Source organism: Acipenser ruthenus, chromosome 2, assembly GCF_902713425.1.
Source record: "Acipenser ruthenus chromosome 2, fAciRut3.2 maternal haplotype, whole genome shotgun sequence".
NCBI lineage: Eukaryota > Metazoa > Chordata > Actinopteri > Acipenseriformes > Acipenseridae > Acipenser > Acipenser ruthenus.
Genome location: NC_081190.1, coordinates 21,060,695 through 21,085,314, shown reverse-complemented (window position 1 = coordinate 21,085,314; position 24,620 = coordinate 21,060,695). Strand labels below are relative to the sequence as shown.

Here is a 24,620-nt window from a genome sequence, read left to right as displayed (position 1 = left end):
GCACCACTAGTATTGGAATACTGCAAAGAAAAGTTTCCACAATACCCATTCTTACAAAACAACAGGAAAGTATCAGGCATGTGATAATCAGTTTACTAGACAGTGGGATTACTGTCTATGCAATTATCTGCAGTTGCTGTATAAGAACTGGATTACATTCAAAATGTGTTTGTTTTTTTTCAGCAGTTCTCAAATTTTTCTAGCAGGGCCGTGACCCCCCTAATACATCCACCATTACTATTACATAACTGCATCTAGTGCAGATGTAGATATTTACTTATAAACAGGACAGACATGAAAAAAGCAACACTACTTGTCTTCTGGTTGTTTCACAACCCTTCTGACATTTTTCTTGCATGACCAAGCAACTCTAGAGTAATCCCCATTGGGAAAACAATGTACCTGTTTACCTAAATGCAGTTTTGTTTTTTGTCGTAAGAGTTCACAGTACTGTATTTTATTGAATGAAAAACAAAAAATCTTGTCTTTTGAAATTGATTGCAACTCTGAAGCAAGCTGACAGCTAATTATCCTACAGTTATTCAATTGCAACAATGCCATTACTGGATAATGTTGAGATATACATCACATTGATGTTTGCAAGCAATAAATTAATAAATAAATTAATATTCACTTTCACTGAATGTGCTGTTCTGAAGGTTTCCTACCAGGTCTCAGGTGACTCTGCTATTGGCTGAATAACCTTGTATTTGTATTTAGGTCACATAGCAGCACATTCCACAACAGATGCTAGTTTGACGTTCAATTTAGCCCAAGCTCTGTGGGTGGCTGCATCCAGGCTACAACCCTTAACAATGTGATTCAGATGAGTGATGGACATGCTTCAATATACTACCATTACAGCCACTGTTCAAATGGTCATAGTACAGGCTTATTTACCCAGCTATAAGCCCCATGGTTACATTGCACAGAGACCTAGACATGTCATTGATTGGAGAAAGGTTTGAAGCAAATTAACAAAACTTTTCCCCTTGTGAGTGTGATCGAGAACCTTACAGGTAATTCCTGTTCAACCAAGTAATGCTGCAGACAAGCTTCTTTACTTGCGGTAGATCATTGGTGAATTGGTCTAGACTAAACACCTCTGCAGGAGGCACTGGAAAGAAAAAGGTTAACTCAACACAGCCATCACATACATCAGTGTGCACATTTATTCGAACCCCCCCCCCCCCCCCCCTTGCTTCTGTTGGTTTGACCTGTTGTCCACATGAAAGCAAACCACTGTGACTGAAAGTCTTGGAAAATTGTCAAAATAGGCAAATTAGTGATTGTCTAATTTAATTGATGACTTTACTAGGCCAGACCTGCAATTCCTTTTCAAATAGTAATAGAAAAGGAACCCATAGCCACAAATGGTAAACTGCATTTAGAAGTTATTTAAGTTAAAGCACAAAGTGGTCTAACATTTTCACATGAGTGCTTATTGTATCTGTACTAGACGTGGCAATTAAAATAAAATAAAAATGGAATCCATTAATGTCTGTCACAAGACTAAAAACCTTAAACACCAACATTTAGTATACTGTAGAACCTCAAAATTACAAACCCCACACTAGTCAAACACACCAGTTGAAACTGGAGGTAAAAAAAACATGAAGACAAATGTACAGAAAAGAGGCAGATGCCTTTTATATCCCTCCAGATTCTGATACTTTCAATACAACAGATTATGCAAACTATGTCAGAGCAAGTTTCACTGCAACTGCACAAGCGCTGCTTTGCATATACATTGTGTCAAAGACTAACAGGGCAGCTCCATATAAAGTATCCCCAGATAGTCTTAATAATTTGTCCTAAAGAATATCTTTATCACGTTTTAGCACAAAAGGATAAGCGGTTCTCTAGATTGGTGACATACAGCACAGAAAGTTGGACAGACAGACTGACAGCCTCCTTATTCCCCCAGATCATGATATGTTCAAGAGTCGAGAGATAATCATAATTACCGGTATGACAAGTGGGTCTCTAGTTATATGAAAAACTAAAAATTGTGACATAAAATTTGATGCCTTGATTCAAGTAATCCAAAAATATGATTCTGTTATTGAGATTTAAAACTGATTTCCACCGCAAATCACCAATTTTGGTAGCACAGTGTACAAACACCTTCAGCAGGCAAGGGGTCAAAAAGAACCATTCAACTAGGCCTGGTAAGCAATGGTACACTAAGTCATGGTAAAAAAAAAAAAAAAAAATTTATTGGCCAGGTGATGGCTAATGGTACAGAATAAAATGCTGTTCCATTCATTATATGCCAGTGGTATACCCCTTAATGTACTGTTCCAAATCACATTTTCATTTCATAATGGTACTGTTTACCATTCAACTTAGTGGTTAACACATATTTACTGAATGGTAAATTTCTGGAAGGGGGAGATCATTCCTTTGAACCTGTCATTCAGTATATTTCTTGTATGACAACTCGGCATTTCAGAGCAAAAGATGAATGTACAGCTCAACAATGTAAGCTGTACATCGGGAAAGCTGATTACTAAAATAAGAGAGAAATTACTTTGAAATCCCATAAGAAACCACTGCTGATACTGTAGTAATTTCCTGCACACTCAATTCATGAAGGATCAGATGGTGGTTGCAATATACTGAAAAGTAAACTCATTTAATCAGGAGGATTTCACAAGCAAGTGGCTGATATAAAGAGAGGAAATGCTTTACTTGAGGTAAGAAGGAGATAGATCAGAGATGTTTTATTATACTTCAGTTAAGGTCAATGTTTAGTCAACTGACATTTTGAAATACAGATTATCCTTTGAAGCATTTAAGATCTAATTATAACTTGCCAATGTACAGGCTAAACTCATTACAGAACACAGATTATATTTGTTTGACCCCAGTGCAGGGAGTTAGTCCAGCAGTCTGCCACTTATTGTTTTTCTTATCATGATTGAAAGAGGTTACCATAGTATTCCTAACCACGACCAACACATGTTTCACCTGGTGAAGTACATGCAAAGTGGTACAGAACAGGAGAGAGTATTAGTCAATACTATTTTTGGGTGGATGAATGTGCTGCTATGTGACACAATTTATTTTTAAATAAGCACCCTTTTGCAACCGGTCCTCTTCTCTATCACACTAAGCCTGACTTATATTTACTATACCTTTTCACTAGTACTAATGGTGAGAGAATTTTGTTTTAAATATTTGAAGCCAAAAATATTCATCACTAAACACATTTCAAAAGCTTTTCTTAGAATAGACAAAGCTTTTATTTTTTTTTTTAATCTCGCCTAATCTAGCTTCAGCTCTTGAATCAACACCCCCCCCCCCCCCCAGCTCCACGGAGGCCGCATGTTGCAGCGGATATTGTGAAGTGTGCCACTGTGAACAGTAAGATGTATTCTGAAGTCTAAATATCATCATCCCTGGGACAACAATAGTCTTTGGATCAAAGGACTGCCAGGTATGTTCAGACATGCAGAGAGACCCATATGCTATCCCTAGTCTTGCAGGGGCAATCCCCAAGTATGGGCACAGACAGGCCTGCACTAAAAGAAATACCCATAAATATCGCAGGAGGAAATACTGTGTGGGTGTTACCAAGGGAACAGACGACTTGGCTGCCAAATTCAAGGACAAAGAAATATTGTAGTGTAGTGTGAAAAGTGTTGTAACGCTTATAACTCATTTTTATGCTTTTTACTGAAATATGAAACAAAAATACGATCAAAGAATCATGATAAGTTTTCAGTGTGAAATGTGACATGCTGTCAAAATGAAAATATTACAAAGTTAGTATCGGGTATGACCTCTCTGAGCATTAACACAATCCTGTTGACGCATAGATTTGATCAGCCTATGGATAGACTGCTGTGGGATGTTCCGCCACTCTTCCTGTGCAGAGTTGGCTGGTCACGGTTGTCTCCTGTGGATGGCACTGGTGATTTGGTCCCACAGATGTTCTATTGAACTCCGGTCAGGAGAAAGCTGGCAACGGCAAGACCTTGACATTGTTTTCTTGAAGTCGTGCAATTGTAATCGCTGTTCTTGCGTTAATTAAAATCATGTCTTTTTGAATGGCTATTTATATAGATTCTTAATCAACTCATTTTGGCAAGTTTAACTCAACTCAAATACAAACACTGAGCACCTGGCATTTTTTATGAAATCACATGACTTGAGCTCAGTATTTTGTTATCCCAAGGAACAACACTACTCAAGCAATCAACAAACCTTACTATTTAAAATGTAAGTAACATTATGTATGTGCCCAATGAGCTATTGATGATATAAAACGTAGACTGTTGCATTTTCATTGTTTGGTTTCGAATTCCTCATTTCTGTTTTTACGTTAACCCCCCGTACCTATTGGCCCTTAGCTATTGTTTTTTATCGTTCATACATATATTTGATACTATTCTATACATTATTTTCATATATAAACTTGATTTGTGTCTCTTTAAATGTGTTCACTGATATTGTATGCTTCTAACCCTAACCCTAACTTTAACCTTTAATCCATGTTTTTTTTTTTTTTGTTTTTTTTTGTGATATCAGATTGCTGATGCCAGGAAAGAAGGGGTATACATGGACCACTTCTCTAGTTTTATTTCTGCTGCTGTCAACAAAAAGGAATCTTATCTGCACATACAATAACATTGTACAGTATCTACACTTTTTTATACCATTAAATGAAATAGCTTAGTTGGTGAGGATGTGGTTTCATGTTATGCGCTACTAGTTGACTTACAAAAACTGCGATACTGTATTCAGATGTTCTAAAAGTATAAAAATAACGGTATTTTGTAGCAGTATTCAAAGCTCCTCCACAATAGAGAACTGTGACTGGTGATAATGGGAATCAGCACTCATCCAGTAAGATACCCTGCTCTCTCCCAGACCCTTTGTTTTTGTTGAATCCACTGACACAGGTTCTCAGAGAGTAGAATTAGTGACAGCGCTAGGAGCTCACTGCTGGAAGCAACTCTGATTTATTGTACTTGTAATGTCTTATGACACGGTGCGCTCAGATGTCACTGTTTAACTCAGCTGGCATCATTCAACCAAGAGTAACAAGTACAAGCCAATGACTTGTTCCAGGCTCAATCGTATCACAGGCTGTGTATCACACGGACAACCAGGAGAAAAGACCTTTCTAAGACCTTTAGCATCTCGAAACCAAAAGGGTCCATTCAGCACAATATGCTGCTTTTTTAAGTGAAGGGTACAATTTGATTTCCATACTGTAACATATTGCAGCATTAAAATCAATGAGAAACATCGAATTATACTACACTATTAAAGAAATATGAACTCATATAATAATAATAGTGCTGGGACAAATATCCGAATATTCAAACAAATATTTTTTGACATGTATTCGGCTACAAAAATCAGTTGTTCGTATTCGCTAGAAATGACAAAAATACCTTGCACTTATTTACCGCCTCACCAGAATTTGCGTGACAGTTTAAAAAAATGGCAAATGAAAAAAAGAGGTCTGTGTGACATGTGAGATTTATATATATATAAAAAAAAACACAGAATCAACACAGCAGCTCTTGAGCCTCTGTTTAAAAGTTCTTGACTGCAAAAAGTAAACAAACCAGATTATGTGTGCGCACTCATAGTGATCTCTGTGGAAAGCCATCTGAGACAAAAATGCACTGTGCTGCTTTAGAGCGAGCCAGAATCTCATAGGACAGAGTCATTCTGAAATGCCTCGATTAAACAGTACCCAACTTCCTGAAAATGTTGTGTAGTGATAGACATATATATATATATATATATATACACACTGCTGCAGTGTCCCCCACCTGGGATTGAACCCACGACCCTCCGGCCAAGAGTCCAGAGCCCTAACCACTACTCCACACTTTCTACTGCATACTCAGCAGCTGTACTCCTAGCAAAACTTTAATGTAACCACAGCTCCTCTTCTTGTTCTCAAAACCCAAACCCTGTGCCGAATGCAGCTACAGTACGAACATGAATATACCGGTAACCATTTACTGATGATTGTGTTCAGCAACACATATGTAAGGATTAAAGCTCTTCCATGTCACAGGTACTGTAACAAGTGAAATAGCATGATCTAGCAGAGATACTGAACTTTCAAGTGTTGGGCATAGTGTGAACTAAACATTGTTGGCCATGTTTTCTTGATCTGTCTGGGAGGACACATCACACCACCGATGCTTGTGCATTTTGCCAAACTGCTTCAAGACAAGACATAACTATCCTGAGCATATCATTTGATCAGTGCTGTGAGTTTCCTTTTAACCCCCCCGAGGATTGCGTTACTCATTAACACATCCGCATTGAAAGAATGAACTGAATCCATCACTGCAGGTGGATGGAGGTAACCCATCTGTGCAGTTAAATGGCTTAAAACTGAGGATTCATGTGTCAGAATATCAAATACTCTAAGCAGTATTTATGGTACCTAGCAAGCAAGAACCTGTTAAGTTCAATTAGAATTAAGTCTAGTTATGTCTAGAACTTGCACTGGTGACTTTAATTGTTAGGTTGCTTCTGCATTACAAACTCAGAAGCAAAAACATACAGACTAGCTTACCATTGCTGCACTCTCAGAGCTACTGTAATTATATGCATGTTTCAACACCAAGGAGTTGGTTTCTTAGTTTACACACGCCCACATAGAATGCTGTGTATTTGATACCTAAGGCAAATGGCATTTAAGGTCACTATAGTTTTTGCTGTATTTTTTTTTAACAAGCTCGTCTCGGGGACAACCTAATTTTATGTAAAGACAAGTATGAAGCATAATGGATCAGTGAACAAATTGCACACTAATTAATGCACTTTCCTACCTAATGGATGTTAACAAGTAAATCCATGGACATGAGTTCATTTATTGATTCTGATGTGTTTTTTTTTGTTTTTTTTTTATCAAATGCGTGAACTCAGTACAGTAAATGGTATGCAAATGTTTGCTAATCTATGCTAATGAAAACAACTGCGTAGAAGCAAGAAAGCAGTACGTATGCAAGGCAGTCACTGGAGGGGACACTGTCTGAGCATGATCTTCAGAAACCACTAACTATTAAACCACACAGGTGCATCCGATTATTTAGTATCTTTGTAAGGAAGTATAAAGAATGGTTTTAGCAAAGAAAGCTATGTACTTCTGGTTTCACAGACCACAGTCAACACTGACCTTGGACTACCTAATGTTACCTTAGGTAAGCCAGGCCAAAATCTGTGAAACCAGCCATTAGAAGGACTATATTGGGGTATTGAAAAACATATTTTTGTATTGTAAAACTTTATTTACCGGTTACAGTTTGAAGGCGCATCCTACTTCTTAAAATATTTTAAATGTTGTTAAATTTGAAGCCTGTGTATTGTATTTTGGTATTTTCTAAAAAAAAAAAAATGCAAATCCATGTTTTTGAACATGTTTGCTTCTGGAAAGAACTTTAAATTGAAGCAGTAATGTGTTACAGAGATATAATTATTGACACATGTTGTTTCAGCATAAACCCCAAAGGGTCTGGCATGTCTACAGTGTGTCCAATGGGATCCAACCCATTTTCATCCAGAGAAATTTATTTCAGCAAAGACACAGAATTAACTAAGCGAAAGAAAAATGGAATGGGTAAATAACGCATCTTAGAAAATCAAAATGCGTCCAAATTTTCATAGAAAATGTACCAACACTGAATTATTTGGTGGCTTCAATGATTCTATTTAAATGTACTTACGTTACAGACACATTCTTAGACAAGTATGTGATTTTACTTTACATGTTTTCCTGCAGTGCAACATAGACACCGGAGTGTATTTAAACTGTCAAACTTAATTCTAAATTAAATAAATACATTTTAACGCAGTGCATACAGAACATCATGAAAGGAGATTATGTAGCACAGGGGGTTTAAACTTTAGCTTTTCATTTCTGGGGGCCTTTAAATCCAGGTTGTCACAAATTAAATGAGTTTGATGACTTCAATGTACCGTGTATGCTATGTTTTCATGTGCCACTGAATTGAAAGTTCTTTGTAATCATCCCTGTTCATTTCCATCCAGACCCAGATAAAAGCAGTTAGGATTGCAGGATGGCAGAAATCGATCTCTCCATCTCACTCTGATACAGGAAGTGACCTACTTAAAAGAGCATCCAAAGCCAAGTACATGAGAAGTAGTTTGATAAAAGCCGAAAATATCGTCAACAAACACGTTGGCAGAATGGAGGACTGACAACACATTTGACTAGTGGGGCAATAGTAAGTGAACAGGAAAAATATAAAAATGTGATATATTCAGGCGACTGTTGACCAACGTGAAATGTCCCGTTGCAGGTTAGACTGTAGGAATGATCTGCATGGAATTATAGGACAATGGGTTTAACAGTTTAAAGTTTCATTGAGAAGATCAAATACTAAATTGCTTAGCCTATTAGTTCCCAGAGGCTCAAAGTTTAGGGCCATCACACAATTCTGCACAAATGAATTTCTCTAGGAAGTTAACTGACAGGTGAAATGGTGACAGTATCAGTCCAGAGATGATAGACAAAGAGAAGGAGAGGGGACACCTTTTATTGGACTAACTAAACAATAATTCATCAGTACGGGTCTATAAATATCAACAGATCATTGTCAGAAGCTCCCAGTTCCTATAATTTTGTCTGTAGCCAGTGTTAAAAGGAGTCACACACCAAATCCCCACCCCAAAAAATAAAATAAAACAAGAGACAGCAAGTGCTTCAAATACACCATGCACCGCCCATGTTATATTGTTACATTGAAAGTGTTTTGCACACAAATTAAGATCTCCTCAGGGAAAATATGATTTAAAGCTACTGACCAATCCTGGCTTTCAAACAGCTCTGGTATTTCCTCCTTAGGAAGACAGTGATTAGATTTACCAACAATTTTGTGTATTTAAGAACAACCAAGGTTGACATAAATACAATTATTTCTTGTACTGTAACATGGATTTAAAAAAAAAAAAAAAACACAAAAACATATTGGCTTTCGAAATTAGTTTATCACTCAGGTTTTAGTGCAAGGGGAAACATTAAATTAGTACTATTATTAGCCTAGTTACTGATTCACATGGTCTTATCTTTTGAGACAAATTCTACAGTGAGCTAGTCTCTAATTAGAAATTCAATGAGGTGGCATGAATACTACCCTCCCCTTTGTGTCCCAATTTTGTCCATATACTTGGTGGAGAGTAGTTTACATTATATAGGCATTATTAATGCTTTATTATTATTATTTTTTACATTAGCTCATATAATTTAGATCAAATGTCATGTAAATGCTGTGCAAATCAGTGTGGCAGGGCACAAGTCTGCTGTATAAATAGTGGGTGTACAGGATTGGGTTTAAATAAAGATATATGGTTTTGAATTTAAGTTTGGCAGGGATGGGGTTAATTCCACCCCTGTCAGAATCCATGTGTGGAATGTGGCTGGGTCTTGATTGAATAATTGATGGCCAATGAAGCCCTTTAACTTTTTACTTTGCCCCTCGTGCCCTGTTTCTTTCCTGACTGTCTAATTTTTGGCTCTGTCCTGTTACAATCAGTAAGTCTGATAATGGGCACTTATCCATGCCTCATCCAGTTTGTTTTGAATGTTACCTTTACTCACTACACTCTTCATAAAGTCCCTTTAGGAAAACAGGAGGTACAGTAGGGCTCGTACTGTAGTTTTTTAACGCTGCAGAATAAATGCAATAAATCAAGTAAGGATATGAATGCAGAGGAAATATTATGTATGTCACATGTTACAGTAGCTATGTTTAAGTACAACCCTGAGTAAATTAAAGTACAAAGTCCAAGGACAGTGTAGACATTTAGCTGCACATTATCCCTGTTCATTTTGAGAACCATGTCAGATTTCAAATCTTTTTGGTAGTCGCTATCACAAATGGGATTTACATTTTCAGCTTTGCACACAAGATGTCGGTATTGCATTTTGATATATGTGTGAGGTAAAGTGGTGGGGGAAGGGTACATTAAATACAAATACTGGTGGAAAGGAGGTAGAGAGCCAGGTAAGGGAAATGAATAATGTATTTCATTTTTTGAAAGTCACTTTTAATACTAATTTTATTAAGTCATGTGCTTCATTACTGCTTCTCCCCAAGTGGGACACTGAAATGATCTTTCTGTTTCTTCCAAAAGCAATTACCAGCATAAAGACTCAGTGGGCACTGAGCAGCATAGCAAAATACTGGGATCTGTGTGCCTAAACAGCTATCAGTGCTCAAACACGCCACAGGATCCACTGGACCAAGCTGGAAACTGTTTTTTTTTTTTTTTTTTCCCCCACACGTGTCTATCCTGTAGACAGGAGGCAAGCCAAGAGGGCTTGCATCTATACCAAATCAGTGTAGACTGATTGAACCAATCAAAAACAGTTATACTACCTGATGAACTACTGGCTGGTTGCTATAGGGACAGATTAGTACTAATCTGCTGAAACCGTGTATGGGTCACAATATATTATCACACAATAATATAGGCTATGTGCCTCAGTTTTGGGCAGTAACAAGAGACATATATTAGTGTCTGATAATAATATACTCTGACCCATATGTTATATATTCTGTGTTTCTTAAAGTTTTAAAAAGTGAATAAAATAGAAAGTCTATCTACATCTCTATGCGAGCGGGAAACAGAGGTGGCTGGGCAGACTCGCCTTGCTTGGGCCACGCGGCTATCCTACAGTATGTGCGATATTGCTTTAAGAAACTTTACTGAGAGAGTAAAATTTTCATACAGGACATTAGTGATGGTAAAACATAAAGGGGGATCATATTAAAACTATCATATAGACAAGTATAGTGGATATTTTGCATTGTGTTATTTTATTTTGTTTCTCTTGTTTCTCACACTGAACGCAAATACGACTGTGTGAGGTTTATATCACCAAGTGTTTTTTCTTCCCTTGTATTTTCATTTTCTTGATCTTTTAAAAACGTCTCCATAAATTCTTCCGTTGTTGGACTGAACCTCATTGTTTCGTAGTTCCCGTCATTGTCTGGTTGAATGTCCACGTCTTGAAGTTGTTATTTCTTCATTGTCTGGTTGAATGTCCATGTCTTGAAGTTGTTATTTCTTCATTGTCTGGTTGAATGTCCATGTCTTGAAGTTGTTATTTCTTCATTGTCTGGTTGAATGTCCACGTCTTGAAGTTGTTATTTCTTCATTGTCTGGTTGAATGTCCACGTCTTGAAGTTGTTATTTCTTCATTGTCTGGTTGAATGTCCACGTCTTGAAGTTGTTATTTCTTCATTGTCTGGTTGAATGTCCACGTCTTTATTTTGAATTTGTTATTTCTTCTGTTGTACTGTGCTTGTCGTGGAGTGATAGTAGCTGTGGTTTGTTTTTAAACGAAGCTCTCGACTAGGGAGCATCATGACGTAGGAACATGTATGCTATAGGAATACATTTTTTGCATGTACATGAAGATTACAAGGATACATTTATTTTCAATAAAGCGTTCTGTCTCCATGGCATCATAGAATATACAGTAAAGCTATATTTATCCTTCTGCATTTAGGACAACATTTTATTCAAATTCAAATCTCTTATAATAATTTCAAGCAAACCCATGTAAACACATGTAAACCCATGCAACTCCGTAGAACAGTTTTGAAACATAGGTTGGGACAGAGGGAAAGCCTCCAACACACAAAACTCAAACTTAATTAACCAATAACTTTAAACCCAGAAGCCTGCCTATGCTTGTAAACGGTGATCCCAACCCACCAGCTCCTTCACCTCCAGTGAGGCTACCCCTTGGTCCAACTTCCCCCCCCCCCCAATCTCACTTGTACTTGTCCAGTGTCCAGGCAACAGCCCCTCTGCCAAGCAAGTGCAAGTCAAAGTTTAAATGTCAAATACGCAATCGATTTATAGATTCATTTCACTTCATAAGATTGTTGTGAACTTCAGAACTAATAATTGCACTACATTTATGTACAGACAGCCTCAAGCAATACCAGTATGTAGAAGCTACTAAATACAGTCTAACTAAAAATACTAAACTTGGTTTTCCTTCGCCCTAAAGGCAGTAAAAAGATCAATCCGTCAATATGGCTAATAGGAGGGGAATAACGCATCCCAATCTGTAACTGAGCCAATTAAAAAGCCAACAAAAGGATGAGGGAGAGAGCTATTATTACCCAATCCTATTATTTTCTCTAATACAGTATTTACTGGAAGAGGGTGTGTGTGTGTGTGTGTGTGTGCAGTTTAGCAGCCTCTCACAAAACCACAACCATCTTTTCAATTTACATTGATCCAAATCAGGAGGCGCATAGAAAACGGGTCCCTTCAAAATAGCTCCAGTTCAGTAAACCAGCCACACAGTGGACAACAGAACCATTTGCTCTTGCTTTAGTTTTAAGGAATATTTTTTTCTTCACATAAAATGAACAGTGCAGTAAGGCTACATCACAGAATGCAGTGCTGCTTTATTACCCCTCTTACATCACTGTTCTAAGGCTTTTCAGTTATGACATTCTAGACTGAGGGACACATCCCAAACATGGCAGTGCACTGTGGGAAACATTTGCTCAATAAGCCTCTAATTAAAAAAAAACTAAAACAAAACTAAAGTGCCACAGGGCAGCAGTGTGGAGTAGTGGTTAGGGCTCTGGACTCTTGACTGGAGGGTTGTGGGTTCAATCCCAGGTGGGGACACTGCTGCTGTACCCTTGAGCAAGGTACTTTACCTAAATTGCTCCAGTAAAAACCCAACTGTATAAATGGGTAATTGTATGTAAAAATAATGTGTAAAAAAAATAATGTAATTGTATGTAAAAAATAATGTAATATCTTGTAACAATTGTAAGTCGCCCTGGATAAGGGCGTCTGCTAAGAAATAAATAAATAATAATAATAATAATGTGCAGAGTCTCTAAAACGTGATTGTTTCCACAGAAAACTGAAATAATTCAGGCGCTATATATGTTTTACTGCACTGACCCACCTCAGCATTATATACCTATATATGTAAACAGTAACCTATTTAAAAAAAAAAAAAAAAAAAAACCTTGGATAATGAAGAAGCTGGTCTTCAGTGGGAATACTCAAATATAGGAAACACACAGATAGCCTGTACATGTACATAGTAATACAATACACACATAAGGGATGTTATTATAGAAACACAAGTTTAAAATCGGAAAACCACATCAGGTGATTACATGCTCTGTACGATATTAAGAGTAGATGAAAAATTGAAAAATGGTAAACAGGGGGGCTCCTGAGTGGTGCATCCTGTAAAGGCGGTCCTATAGCCTGGAGATCGCGGGTTCAAATCCAGGCTATGTCATTGCCGACCGTGACCAGGAGTTCCCAGGGGGCGGCACACAATTGGCCGTGTGCCGCCCAGGTAGGGAGGGCTTAGGTCAGCAGGGCAATCCACGGTTCACCGTGCACCAGTGACCCCTGTGGCTGATAGGGCGCCTGTGGGTCTGTTGCGGAGCCATTCAGATCTGTGTTGTCATCCGGCACTACAGGTCTGACGGCTTCGCAGTGGATCTGCAGTGCGAAAAAAGCCATCCCCCGAGTCGTCGGGGGGGGGGGGGGTGGGGGGGTGGTTGCAGCGGTGAACCAGGATTAATAAAATACAATTGGCAATTCCAAATTGGGGAGAAAACTGGGATAAAATCATTGGCGATGGCTACATTTAAAAATATAAATAAATAGGTAAACAGAGTGACATTATGGAGGCACAATGAGACAGACATTTTGGTAAACATTTTAACTTCCCAGCATGCACTTCAAGGAGATTGTGTGTTTTTCATGTTCTCAGTACTCTTGCTGATGTGCAGTGTGAAAGGGAAATGTTTTCAGTACACTTAAAGACAGAAGTGTAATCAGTACACAGTACATTTCCTCAGGAAAGAGCTGAGGACGCTTGGTAAGTGTACTGTGCTCGGTACATTCACAGAGTGAAAGGGCCCTTAGTTCTAGATCCTAGAAGTTGGAGACCTTTTATTATATGAAGAAGATTTTTTATTATTATTAATTTGGTCAGTCCTCAACCGAATGTTAGACTATACTTGGAAGAAAGATGCATTAGATTAAATCATTTACACAGTCTATAAAAAGCTTTTTAAAAAGACACTGCATACGCAATAAATGAGTGTGAATCACACCTGTGAATATGAACACCTAACCATCCACTTGAATACCCAGGTAGTGAAGGTATCATCATAAAAAAAAACCCTGATTTAGTTACATCCAGTGTTCCCACTAAGGCTAAAATGTGCGCATTCTTGCAAAGCATTAACATAAGCATATTTGTGTCTGTCTTGCAGATGATTCTCTGATTTCCCTCTGTAAAATGCATGTCATATCAGAGCAGAGCTCGCGTGGGCAACAGCAAATCTAGTACAGGGTGTGCGAAGCAGGCGTCTGGCGATTCTGCCTCTATGGAGAGTGCTGCTCGGTGATGCTCGTGAACTTTGCAGTTTTTAATTTGTCGTATAATTGAACACTAAATCAGTGAAGCACAATCTTTCTGCATTATTTAGAAGATAAATACTCCGGTAAACATAAATACACACAGTGCTCAGAATTTGACGTTTTTTGTTTTATTTCCCTTTTAAAAAAAACGACCATTTCAGAAATATCATTATCTCAAGCGTTTTGAAACTGGTAAAAATGTAATCAAAATATTAATTTAGAGTCGAAACTACACATTTAAGTGTATATAATACAGTATTTAAGTGTATAATACAGTAATTGAAGAAGACATACCATGTGCATTTTTTTTTCAAGTTGAGTTTATTCATCATGTGACTTCACTCACGTGTCTTTGCTGAAAGGCAACATGGCAGCTGCACCAACGAAGAAAGAAAATGCAATGTTTCAGTAAAAGACAGAGCTAAAAAAAAAAATCTGATTGTCTATATGAGTTTTGTTGTCATTCCATTGATCATGCGTCAATACTATTAAAAGATCATATTGCCAGTCGTAAACACGTAGAGAACAAGAAAGCAAATAAGACGGCAGCAATGGCACAGCACTGCATTCTGCCATGCGGGAAAACAAAGGTACTGTACTGCGCTTAGACAGGACTTTCCTTAAGTAAGTAAGCCAAATTAATTGCGTGTTTAATTATTGTTTAGTTTATTTCTGTTATGCTACTTGCCTTTAATAAAGCTGTAATTAGCAATATTAAACCATGGCTGTTTCTTAATTACATGACATTATCTGACGATGAAGAATGAAGCTCAAAGCTATTTTTCTAGCTGTACATTCCTTAAAGGAAACTGATCTCATGTGTAAAGGATATAGCCATCACACTACACACCGTTTGTTTAATAAAGACATTCTGTCTGGAGACACACCTCCTTGTTAAATTTAGCAAATAACAAGGCAGCATCAGCAAAGAAACAATTGGGAGGATTAATTATGTGTTTACATTAAAGGGGCGCTATTTAAATTACAATCGGGTGATACACAGCACTGAACCTGTGTAGAGCAACGAGTCAGTCAACAGTGCACCTTTATCAGTGTTTCGTAGTTTATCCTGATTATTGTAATTTCAGCAATAAACTTAATTTGTGGAGTACTGTACATAGGATTACTCTCACGTGACATTGATGGACTGTTACTAAACTGTTTCATATTTTTTTATTGTTATTGTAATGCCAGCAATAAGCTAATCAGGTCTTTTCAAAACACCTTCATTTGTAGACTGAACTACATTGTTATTGGAAGACTGTAAATATTATTCTCACAGCTGTGCTGGACATGTTTGTTTTCTGAACTATTGTAATATAATTCTTAGGTTTTACTGTTTATTTTAATGCCAGAAATGAGCCAAGTGATGTCTATAAACATGACAGGATTGAAGTGTTTTCAGGTACTTTACTTACTATTACAGCAACAAGAAGTCTTATTAAAAAAAAAAACTCTTGGCTTTAATAAAAATAAAAAAAATTAAGAATTAGGGTAATATTTATTAATTTACTTATTTTAACTATGAACATTATATTTATGTTCAAATGCCATGTTTAATTAATATGTTGATAAAAAGTGGGGGAAAAACAGAACTAGCCATTTTTGAAAAACTGAATTTGCTATTCCCAAAAACGGAAAAATCAGTGGCCCTAAAGATGGTTACAATTAAAGGCAGTGCAGACGCCAGTGTTTTACACAGTAGTATAAAGCAATTATATACAGGCTGCCAGTTAAGAATGCAGTCTATATCTATGATAACAACTGACAGGGCTGCATTTATGATAATATCTCAGACAGGCTTCATAAAAATTCTAGATTTAGTTTATATACTACACATAAATCAGAGGATGATTCAGAATCTGAGGCAGAGCCACAATAAATGTCTTGTTTAAATTTAAAGCAAATTGTATAATTGTTGAGATACTTGTGTTGGAATATTGTTTCAAAATTGTAACAAAAACGGTTAATGCGTGGCCAAAGGTTTTTCACTCTTAATTTACCCTTTCTCAGTCAAAACGGCAAGTTTCTCAGTATTTAAAAAGCTTAGCAGGAATGCTAGTTACATCCTTATACTGTCAATTACCTTTGACTGAAGTACTGTATATTGTAACATGTGTGTGCCCCAAAATCACACAGGCCCGTATTGGTGAAATAAACAGTTTCAATACAGCAACTTCTGGTATATTAACTGCATAGGCCTCAAACGGCCCAAAAAGGTGTAACCTTAGTCCCTTTTCACACTGGCATGCTCTATCTGGGTCGGAACCTACCCGAGTTATGACCCGGTGTCATGCGGGTCGGGTACGCGATTTCACACTGCTTTTGATAAAGCAGGGTTGACCTGGGTGACAGGCGCAAGTAAACAATACCCGTATCAATGCCCCGGAAACAGCAAAATGTTGATTAGAGCAAACGTTTCTTCGTCCCTGCTTCGTCTAAGCAACAAAAATATGGACAAACAAGGGGCTCCCGAGTGGCGCATCCAGTAAAAGCAGTCGTGTAGAGTGCAGGATGCGCCCTATAGTCTGGACGTCATCAGTTTGAGTCCAGGCTATTCCTTTGTGGACCGAGGATGGGAGCTCCCAGGGGGAGGGGAGGGATGGTTAGGTCGTCCAGGGTGTTCTCGGCTCACCGTGCACCAGTGACCCCTGTAGTCTGGCCGGGCGCCTGCGGGCTTGCCTGTAAGCTGCCCAGAGCTGCGTTGTCCTCCGACGCTGTAGCTCTGGGTGGCTGCATGGTGAGTCTGTGGTGTGAAATAAAAACGCGGTCGGCTGACGGTGTGCTCGTCTTCGCCGTTGCCGAGTCAGTGCGGGGGTGGTAGCGGTGAGCTGAGCTAAACAAAAATAATTGGACACTATTAAATTGGGGAGAAAACTACAAAACAATAATTGGCAACTACTAAATAAAAAAATAAAAATAAAATAAAAAAATATGTTTAGCCTAATGGCTAAACAGAATAAACAAAAATGTTCCTTGCGGAAGTGAAACCTTCATGCTGGCGTGGCTGTTTGTTATTTCATCAGCCGTCATACATTTTATCTCGCTCAACCCGGGTGGAAGTGTGTCAACCTACATCCTGAGTTGGGACGCTGGAACTCAGGTACGTGGTTTCACACTACGCAGGATTGTGACCCGGGTAGCCAGAACCTGGGTCCAAGTGCCAGTGTGAAAAGGGTTCTAGTATAAAACTAAGATCTAACACACCAATCCCATCTTCATAGCCCCAGACACAATCAATCAATAAATCCACAGCCAGGAATCACTGCTGCTGTTCTGGCAGACGAGCTGGACCCATGGTGCTGTCACCCCCTACACCCCCAAGGAACCAAATTAATAATACTGCTGTTGAACAAACTGTTTTCCAAAAACCAGTGCAGGCTACATGGAATATTTTCTGAGTAATTCCCTTTAAGAGGCATTTGTCAGCAAGTATTAAATACATCAAAACACCTATTTATTAATGTGTTGATTTCAAAACAAGAACAATTGCCCTTCTTTCACCTTTACAATTGAGTGTCAATTAATGGCAATTAACTTCTGCAGTAAGTGTTTAAAAGCCAATTGGAAGCACACATTGGTTGGGGTGCTGACATTTTTACTGCCATACTGCTGTAGCGAGATGTGGCAGGTTACAATACGTCAATCCAGGAGGATTCCTCTGCTTTATCTGAAGTTACATGTGGTGTCCCACAAGGTTCTGGACCCATTCTGTTTGCCTTATATATGATGACTCTGGGTGCTGTTGTCCATAGACATGAAGTAAACTTTCATTGCCATGCTGATGATACTCAACTCTATTTATCTTTGAAGCCAGCGGATACCTCAACTGGAAATGTTCTGACTGCCTGTCTTGCTGACATTCAGCAATGGATGTCACGTAATGTCTTAATGTTAAACCCGGATAAAACAGAGGTAATGTTCTTGGGAACAAAAAGTCAACTAAATAGTGTAGATTCATCTGTTATTAGAGCGGACAGCTTCCTTTTTGAGTCAAAGACTGCAATGAGAAATCTGGATCTAATTCTTGACCTAGATCTTTCATTCGAACCTCACATTAGGAACGGAACCAACGTGTCGTTTTTCGATCTTGGAATATTGCTAAACTAAGACCCTCGTTTTGACAACATGATGCTGAGAGACTTTCATGCTTTTGCAATGGCCTGTTTACTGGTGTTTCAATTTATGTCTTATCCCGATTGCAGCTTGTGCAAAATGCAGCTGCTAGGGTCTTAAGAAAAACAAAAAATATGACCATATCACGCCTATCTTAGCATCCCTACACTGGCTTCCAGTTCGGTTAAGGATTGATTTCAAGGTTCTGCTAATAACATACAAAACCATAAATACTTCAGTCCCATCTCATTTGAATGACTTGTTGATCCCATACGTTCCCAGATGACCACTCCAATCACAGGACGCTGGATTGCTCACTACCCCAAAGATTTTTTTAAAGAATACAGGCAGTAGAGCTTTCAGCTATAGGGCTCCTAAACTTTAGAATAAACTGCATTGTTTCATAAGGGAAGCACCAACCATTGCTGTTTTTAAAACAAGACTAAAGACACATTTTTATAGTCTAGCCTAGTTATCTTACGTGACTTGTCTGCACCGTTGATTGTTCTGATCTTACTGTTTTATTGTATTAACTTTGTATTCATGTTTCCTGCTGGATTCTGTTTTAAATTGATCACGTTTTTTATTTTTTTCACCCAGTGAAGCGCTCTGACAATCCTATTGTGAAGGGCGCTATAATAAATAAAAATGGATTGATTGAGTGTGGCAGGGTGAAAAACCCTGCCGGTGCACGTGTGTGTGTCGGTGTGGGAAACACTGGGTTGAGAGGGAAGGGGTTACATTTCTCCCTATAAAAATACATGTGTATAAAATAGTTGTTCACAGCTGTTAGTAAGAATTAGTCGTCGTGTTATGTGTTGAAGGTTTGTGTACTGTATATAAATAATTATCGTTGGGGTGCAGGGGAGTTTGTGAAGCTGCTTGGAGATGGTCTTGTAGCCTTTACCTTTACCATGCTTGTCTATTATTTTCTTTCTGATCTCCTCAGACAACTCTCTCCTTTGCTTTCTCTGGTCCATGTTCAGTGTGGTGCATGCAATGATACCAAACAGCACAGTGACTACTTTTCTCCATTTAAATAGGCTGAATGACTGATTACAAGATTGGAGACATGTGTGATACTAATTAAAGAAACTAATTAGTTTGAAATATCACTATAATCCAATTATTTATTATCTTTTCTAAGGGGTACCAACAAATGTGTCCAGGCCATTTTAGAATATCTTTGTAGAATAAGCAATAATTCATCTCTTTTCACAGCTTCTTTGCTTTATTCTATGATATACCAAAGGCATGCAAGTATACATGATAAAATAGCTTTTAATTTCATCACTTTTCAGGAGGAATGAAGCATTATTTTAATGAGCTGTACCAACAAATTTGAGCACGTCTGTATATTCTTTTTGTTCAACTGTTTGTTTTGGCCACCATGCCGCTGTTTTGTTCCTGTCTCTTGTTTGTTGTTTTGTTATTTGTGTTATTATTAAAAGCTTAAACCTGCAGCTTTCTTGTCTCTTGGTGTCAGAGTGGGATTGCAGCCCTGGAGACTCAGACCAGGAACTGCAGGTTTATTTTGAAAAGAAAAAAAATAAAATAAAATAAATAAATAATGGATGACAGAATACTGGCTGCCGTGCTGAACGCCTGGGAGCAGCGGAGGAGGATGGCTGAGATGGAGAGGCGGGATGCCAGGGACACTCAGTGGCAGGAGGTGAGGAAGCAGCAGTACGGCAGTGCACCATCCTCACGGGGAGGGTGAGGGAGATGTGCGGGCTAGCGTTGCCACCAGGAGAAGCCCTGCTGTGGCCAGTGCCACCACCACTGTCGGAGTGCCCCACGCTGCTACCAGCATTGCCGCTGCCAGCGCTACCACTGCTAGATTGGCCAGCACTGCCACCGCTGTCGGAGTGCCCTGCACTGCTAATCAGCATTGGCGCTGCCATCAGCATTGCCACTGTCGGCGCTGCCAGAGTGCCTCACACTGCTGTCAGCATTTCCGCTGCTATTGTTGCCACTGCTGGCTACAGGTCCGGAGGAGGCAGTACTGCCGCTGCCAGCGTTGCCACTGTTGGCGTTGCCATTGCCGCAGTGCCCTGCACCGCTGTCAGCATTTGCGCTGCCAGCGTTATCACTGTTGGCTGCAGGACGCATTTCTAAGGAAACTAAGGACATTGAAGAAAAAAAAAAAGATTTCATATTAATAGGGTAAACGAAAGGTAAGAAATAATCGCAAATAAAATATAAATTAATTTCAGTTAGTTTGATCATGACAGGTTCTATATTTAATAACAATATCAGATAATTGTTGATTGATACTGAGTAATTGTGCAACCAAGAGAAACTGAAACTGAGGGACTGCATTGTTTTGTGTTGAACGTGTTTTGTGTAAAACGTGTAACACGTTTTATTCCATTTAATTAAAAGCTAACAACTTCGAATTTCTTAAAGGTAATTGCTCAGAAAATGCAAATTTCGACATACCCCTACTATTAACTTATTTTTATACGTATGCAATACTGTCCCTTATCTTGCACAGTTTTACAAGATATCTAAACTCCTGGCTGGAGTTTACAGCACAATGTAGGTTGCAACATTCTTTACTGCAATTTGAGGAAGTTGCTAAAAATCGAATGCAACAGCAGGCAAATGTATATTAATTAACACATCAGGATGCACATTAAGACTGGTAAATGAAGATATGTTTTAAAGATAACCGTATAGTTTTAATTACCAAGTTTAAACTAAATGGTCTCAAACATAAGTAGTTTTTCTTTCCATGAGTACCATCTATCTTTGAATACTGAGCAGAATGTTTTAAGACTGGACCAGCCCATTAGCAGGCTATATACTCCTATGAAGTATTCTTGAAAGGAGATGAATTGGCAACACTGCAAATCCTCTCTACTTTTCCAAAAAGCATGACATGACGGCCCTAGCACCCAGCAAAATATACAACAACAAATGGCACTTTAAAACACAGAAACAGTCAGTTCTATTCTTGCATTTTATTTCTATTTTTTGTGAGTTTGCTAAACTGCAATCTTAATTTAAAAATATATACCAGTTTGGCATGTAAATTGGTTTGCAATTGTAAAATATAACACAGCAGCTCACTGTTACCGGGCTGTGGCATCTGTTATGGAGGTGACTACTTTTGTGGTTTCATGTGTAATGAAAGGTGTTGCAGAAGAGGAAAACAACGTCTTCTGTATCTCTGCTTGCTCTTGAGTAAACACGTACACTGTGCTTTGAACTCAAAACTCCCTCCGCTGGGTGTTTGGTTCAGAATGTAGAGCACTGAACTAAAAGAATTTACCAAACAAGAAGCTTTACAGCTGATGAACTTTTAATTTACAAAATGTACTGTACCACCCTTCTTGCATGTCATGCTAGCTATCGGGGCATAGCGTGCTATGCATAGTCATTTAACATGTCTTGTTTTCTTTTTGTTTTGTTTTCTGTATTAAAAAATAGGCCATGCATTTCTGTTTGTTCACTCTAGGTGGCAGCACTGAGCAAACGACTCCCTCTAGTGGTCTGAGATTAGATTCCAAGGGAATTTTTAAAAGTTAATGTTTTTGGCCTTTTTAAATCCGAACTTCTGCAAATCAAATTAACTAAACTCCTAGGGACCCATTTGACGCAAATGCAAAGATAAATATTCAGAGAGGAATAAAACAACATGAACAATATGTGCACTTTCCCGTAAACGACTACTCAATTTGTTATGCAAATTGAATCCCTGACACATATTCTGTAATTAAGTTCCTGTTGCAAGTCTGCTGTGAAACAAGCAGTCTTAAGTGAAGATACATTTATGAGCCATACTTTGTCAAAGATACAGCACCTCAGCTTGAAATTATTTGACAGACTTAGAGTTGGAAATGGCATTGTAAGCCAACATAGCCCTTTCACACCTTGCCGACTCATCACTCCATATCATGGAATAGTACCACTTCTGTGTTTTACAAGCATCAATATACATAGCTATGCTTACTCTGCTTCAAATTGGATGGCCAGCACAACAGTATTGTAATGGTATCCTCATAAACACCAAACATTACTGAAGAGCATCAGATATAATGTAGTATAAATGTAACACTTTCAAAGTAACAGAACCACTACTGTAAATACAAATGTATTTATGATCAGTAATAACAAATTACTTTTTTAGGCTACTTAAAAAAATAAATGAAAAAAAGAAAGAAGCCTGCTAGGTTTGAGTATGTATGTAGTGTACCATGTTGTATGCACTTTGATTAAAACACCCTCTCTGGTTATATATACCAGATTCCACCAGTGCATTCGATTACCAAATATGTGTGTGGAAACCTGTACTGTAGATGGCCCCAACATTACACTGCCTATCTACAGCTCACAAATCAACAGAAACAGAAAAATAAGACTTGTGCAGACTTTCACACACATGTCATTTTATTGATATAAAAACCACAAGACAAAAATTTATAAAACAAATATACTTTAGTTATTTGTTTTAGCTTCATTTTTTTTCTACACTGTCCATTAGTATTTTCATACCAAAAGTGATGGAACATGTCAACTGGGTTGCAAGGTGTAAAAATATGAATACACAAATTATTCACGAGTTTAAAACTGGTAAGCTGTGTGTTAAAATACACATCTCCTTAGCTGGGTCGACTCCCTAGTGCAGGAAGTAGCGTTCCCACTGCAGATAGCCTAAATAGCACTGTTCAGTATCTTGTTTTTATCACATCTCCAAGTAGATCAACCACAGAGTACCTTGGACAACTTGTGCTTATATTAGGCTATTAAGTGGAGAAAGAGAATGTGCTAAATGTCCGTCTGTTTCTATCCCAATGGAAGGCATTGCTTCTATTCTAACTGCAGTATTGTGCTGCAGCTGCAGTAATGTTCAGGAAACTGTGGTACTAACTGCTTTGCAGTTGCATGGCTCTTTTATGTTTGCATTGAAATGTTTTTAGGGGGGGTAGAAGGGCTACCGGTGTATCAGATTGTGTTAGACACAAATGTTAATAAAACACTGTTTTAGCAGGGCGCTACATAACACATTCATGTACACCAACAGCAGTACCCAATTATTTCATCAGAATTTATTTTGCATGCTAATATCATCACATTGTGTACGTGTATAAACGCGGTACCACTTTCATATTAAACGGAATTGCTTTCCAAAATGTAACTTTGTTGTTATTAAATAAATTATTGTATTTTATCGCCAGACCGATTAAAAAAAAATAAAAAATAGAGTACCCTATCTTCAAGACCTTTATATTTTAAATGCAAACAGCCTTCGTTCACATGTGTGAATTCTTTGGCTCGTGTGCATTAACGCTCTGGTGAATATCAGGCTAACCCCAGCGAATTACTCACCGTCCCAGTTCAGACTCCAATTCATAATAATCAGCCAGGGTCTCCTCCTTGTTCGAGCCGTCGATCCAGTATTCCGAAGCAGCCCCTGTTCTGGAGGAGGGCATAGTGACTTTCAGCATCCCCGGCGTTTCTATCAGGTAACCTGATGTTAGCAAATATCCCCCAGGGTGAGTCCAAGATGTGATATCAAAAAGATCGAAAAAGAGCGCACCCCTAATAGCAAAACGATACAATTGCAAACACTGGGTTAAAATAAAAAGAAACACATTTAAAACATATACATCAAATAATGTGTTTTGTCAGAAACAAATCAAAGTTGCGATAACTGCAAGAAAAAGAAGACTGACTTGCTGTCACACAACTGCTCCCATCACAAGACTGAGTTCATTAGAAGCAGTACCGTAATGTGTGGCGGTACAGGGCAGCCTCAAATGCATTTAAGTCTGGTTTCTACTGGGTCCTAATGCCTTTATCTAAGAACTACATTAACAAAATGTATCCCTGTATTATAGTTTTTACTACGTAACAAATAGGTGTTTGCAAACGTGTAAGTACGTCAATCACTACTTTACAACTGCCAGTAATAATAACAAGGGTATGTTAACATTATTAATTAATATTATATATATGGGTTTGTTTTTATACAAAAGAACCAGTGATAATGTTGTTGGTGCTAATAACTGGAAAGACAACACAAAACAATGCTTTTCATCCTTTTAACACTTATCAGTTTA

General features: G+C 38.2%; 1 protein-coding gene across 2 annotated transcripts in view; it reads right to left on the bottom strand.

Annotated features, from left to right (window-relative positions):
• Window positions 1-24,295, bottom strand: part of LOC117964180 (calcium/calmodulin-dependent protein kinase type IV-like) — a 107,913-nt gene extending 83,618 nt beyond the window's left edge. For both annotated transcript variants that reach the window (XM_058991709.1, XM_058991713.1), the window contains exon 1: window positions 23,887-24,295. In XM_058991709.1, the coding sequence (XP_058847692.1) occupies window positions 23,887-24,005 (119 nt within the window). In that variant the 5' untranslated portion in view covers window positions 24,006-24,295. The remainder of the gene's footprint in view (window positions 1-23,886) is intronic.
• Between the last annotated feature and the right edge of the window lie 325 nt (window positions 24,296-24,620).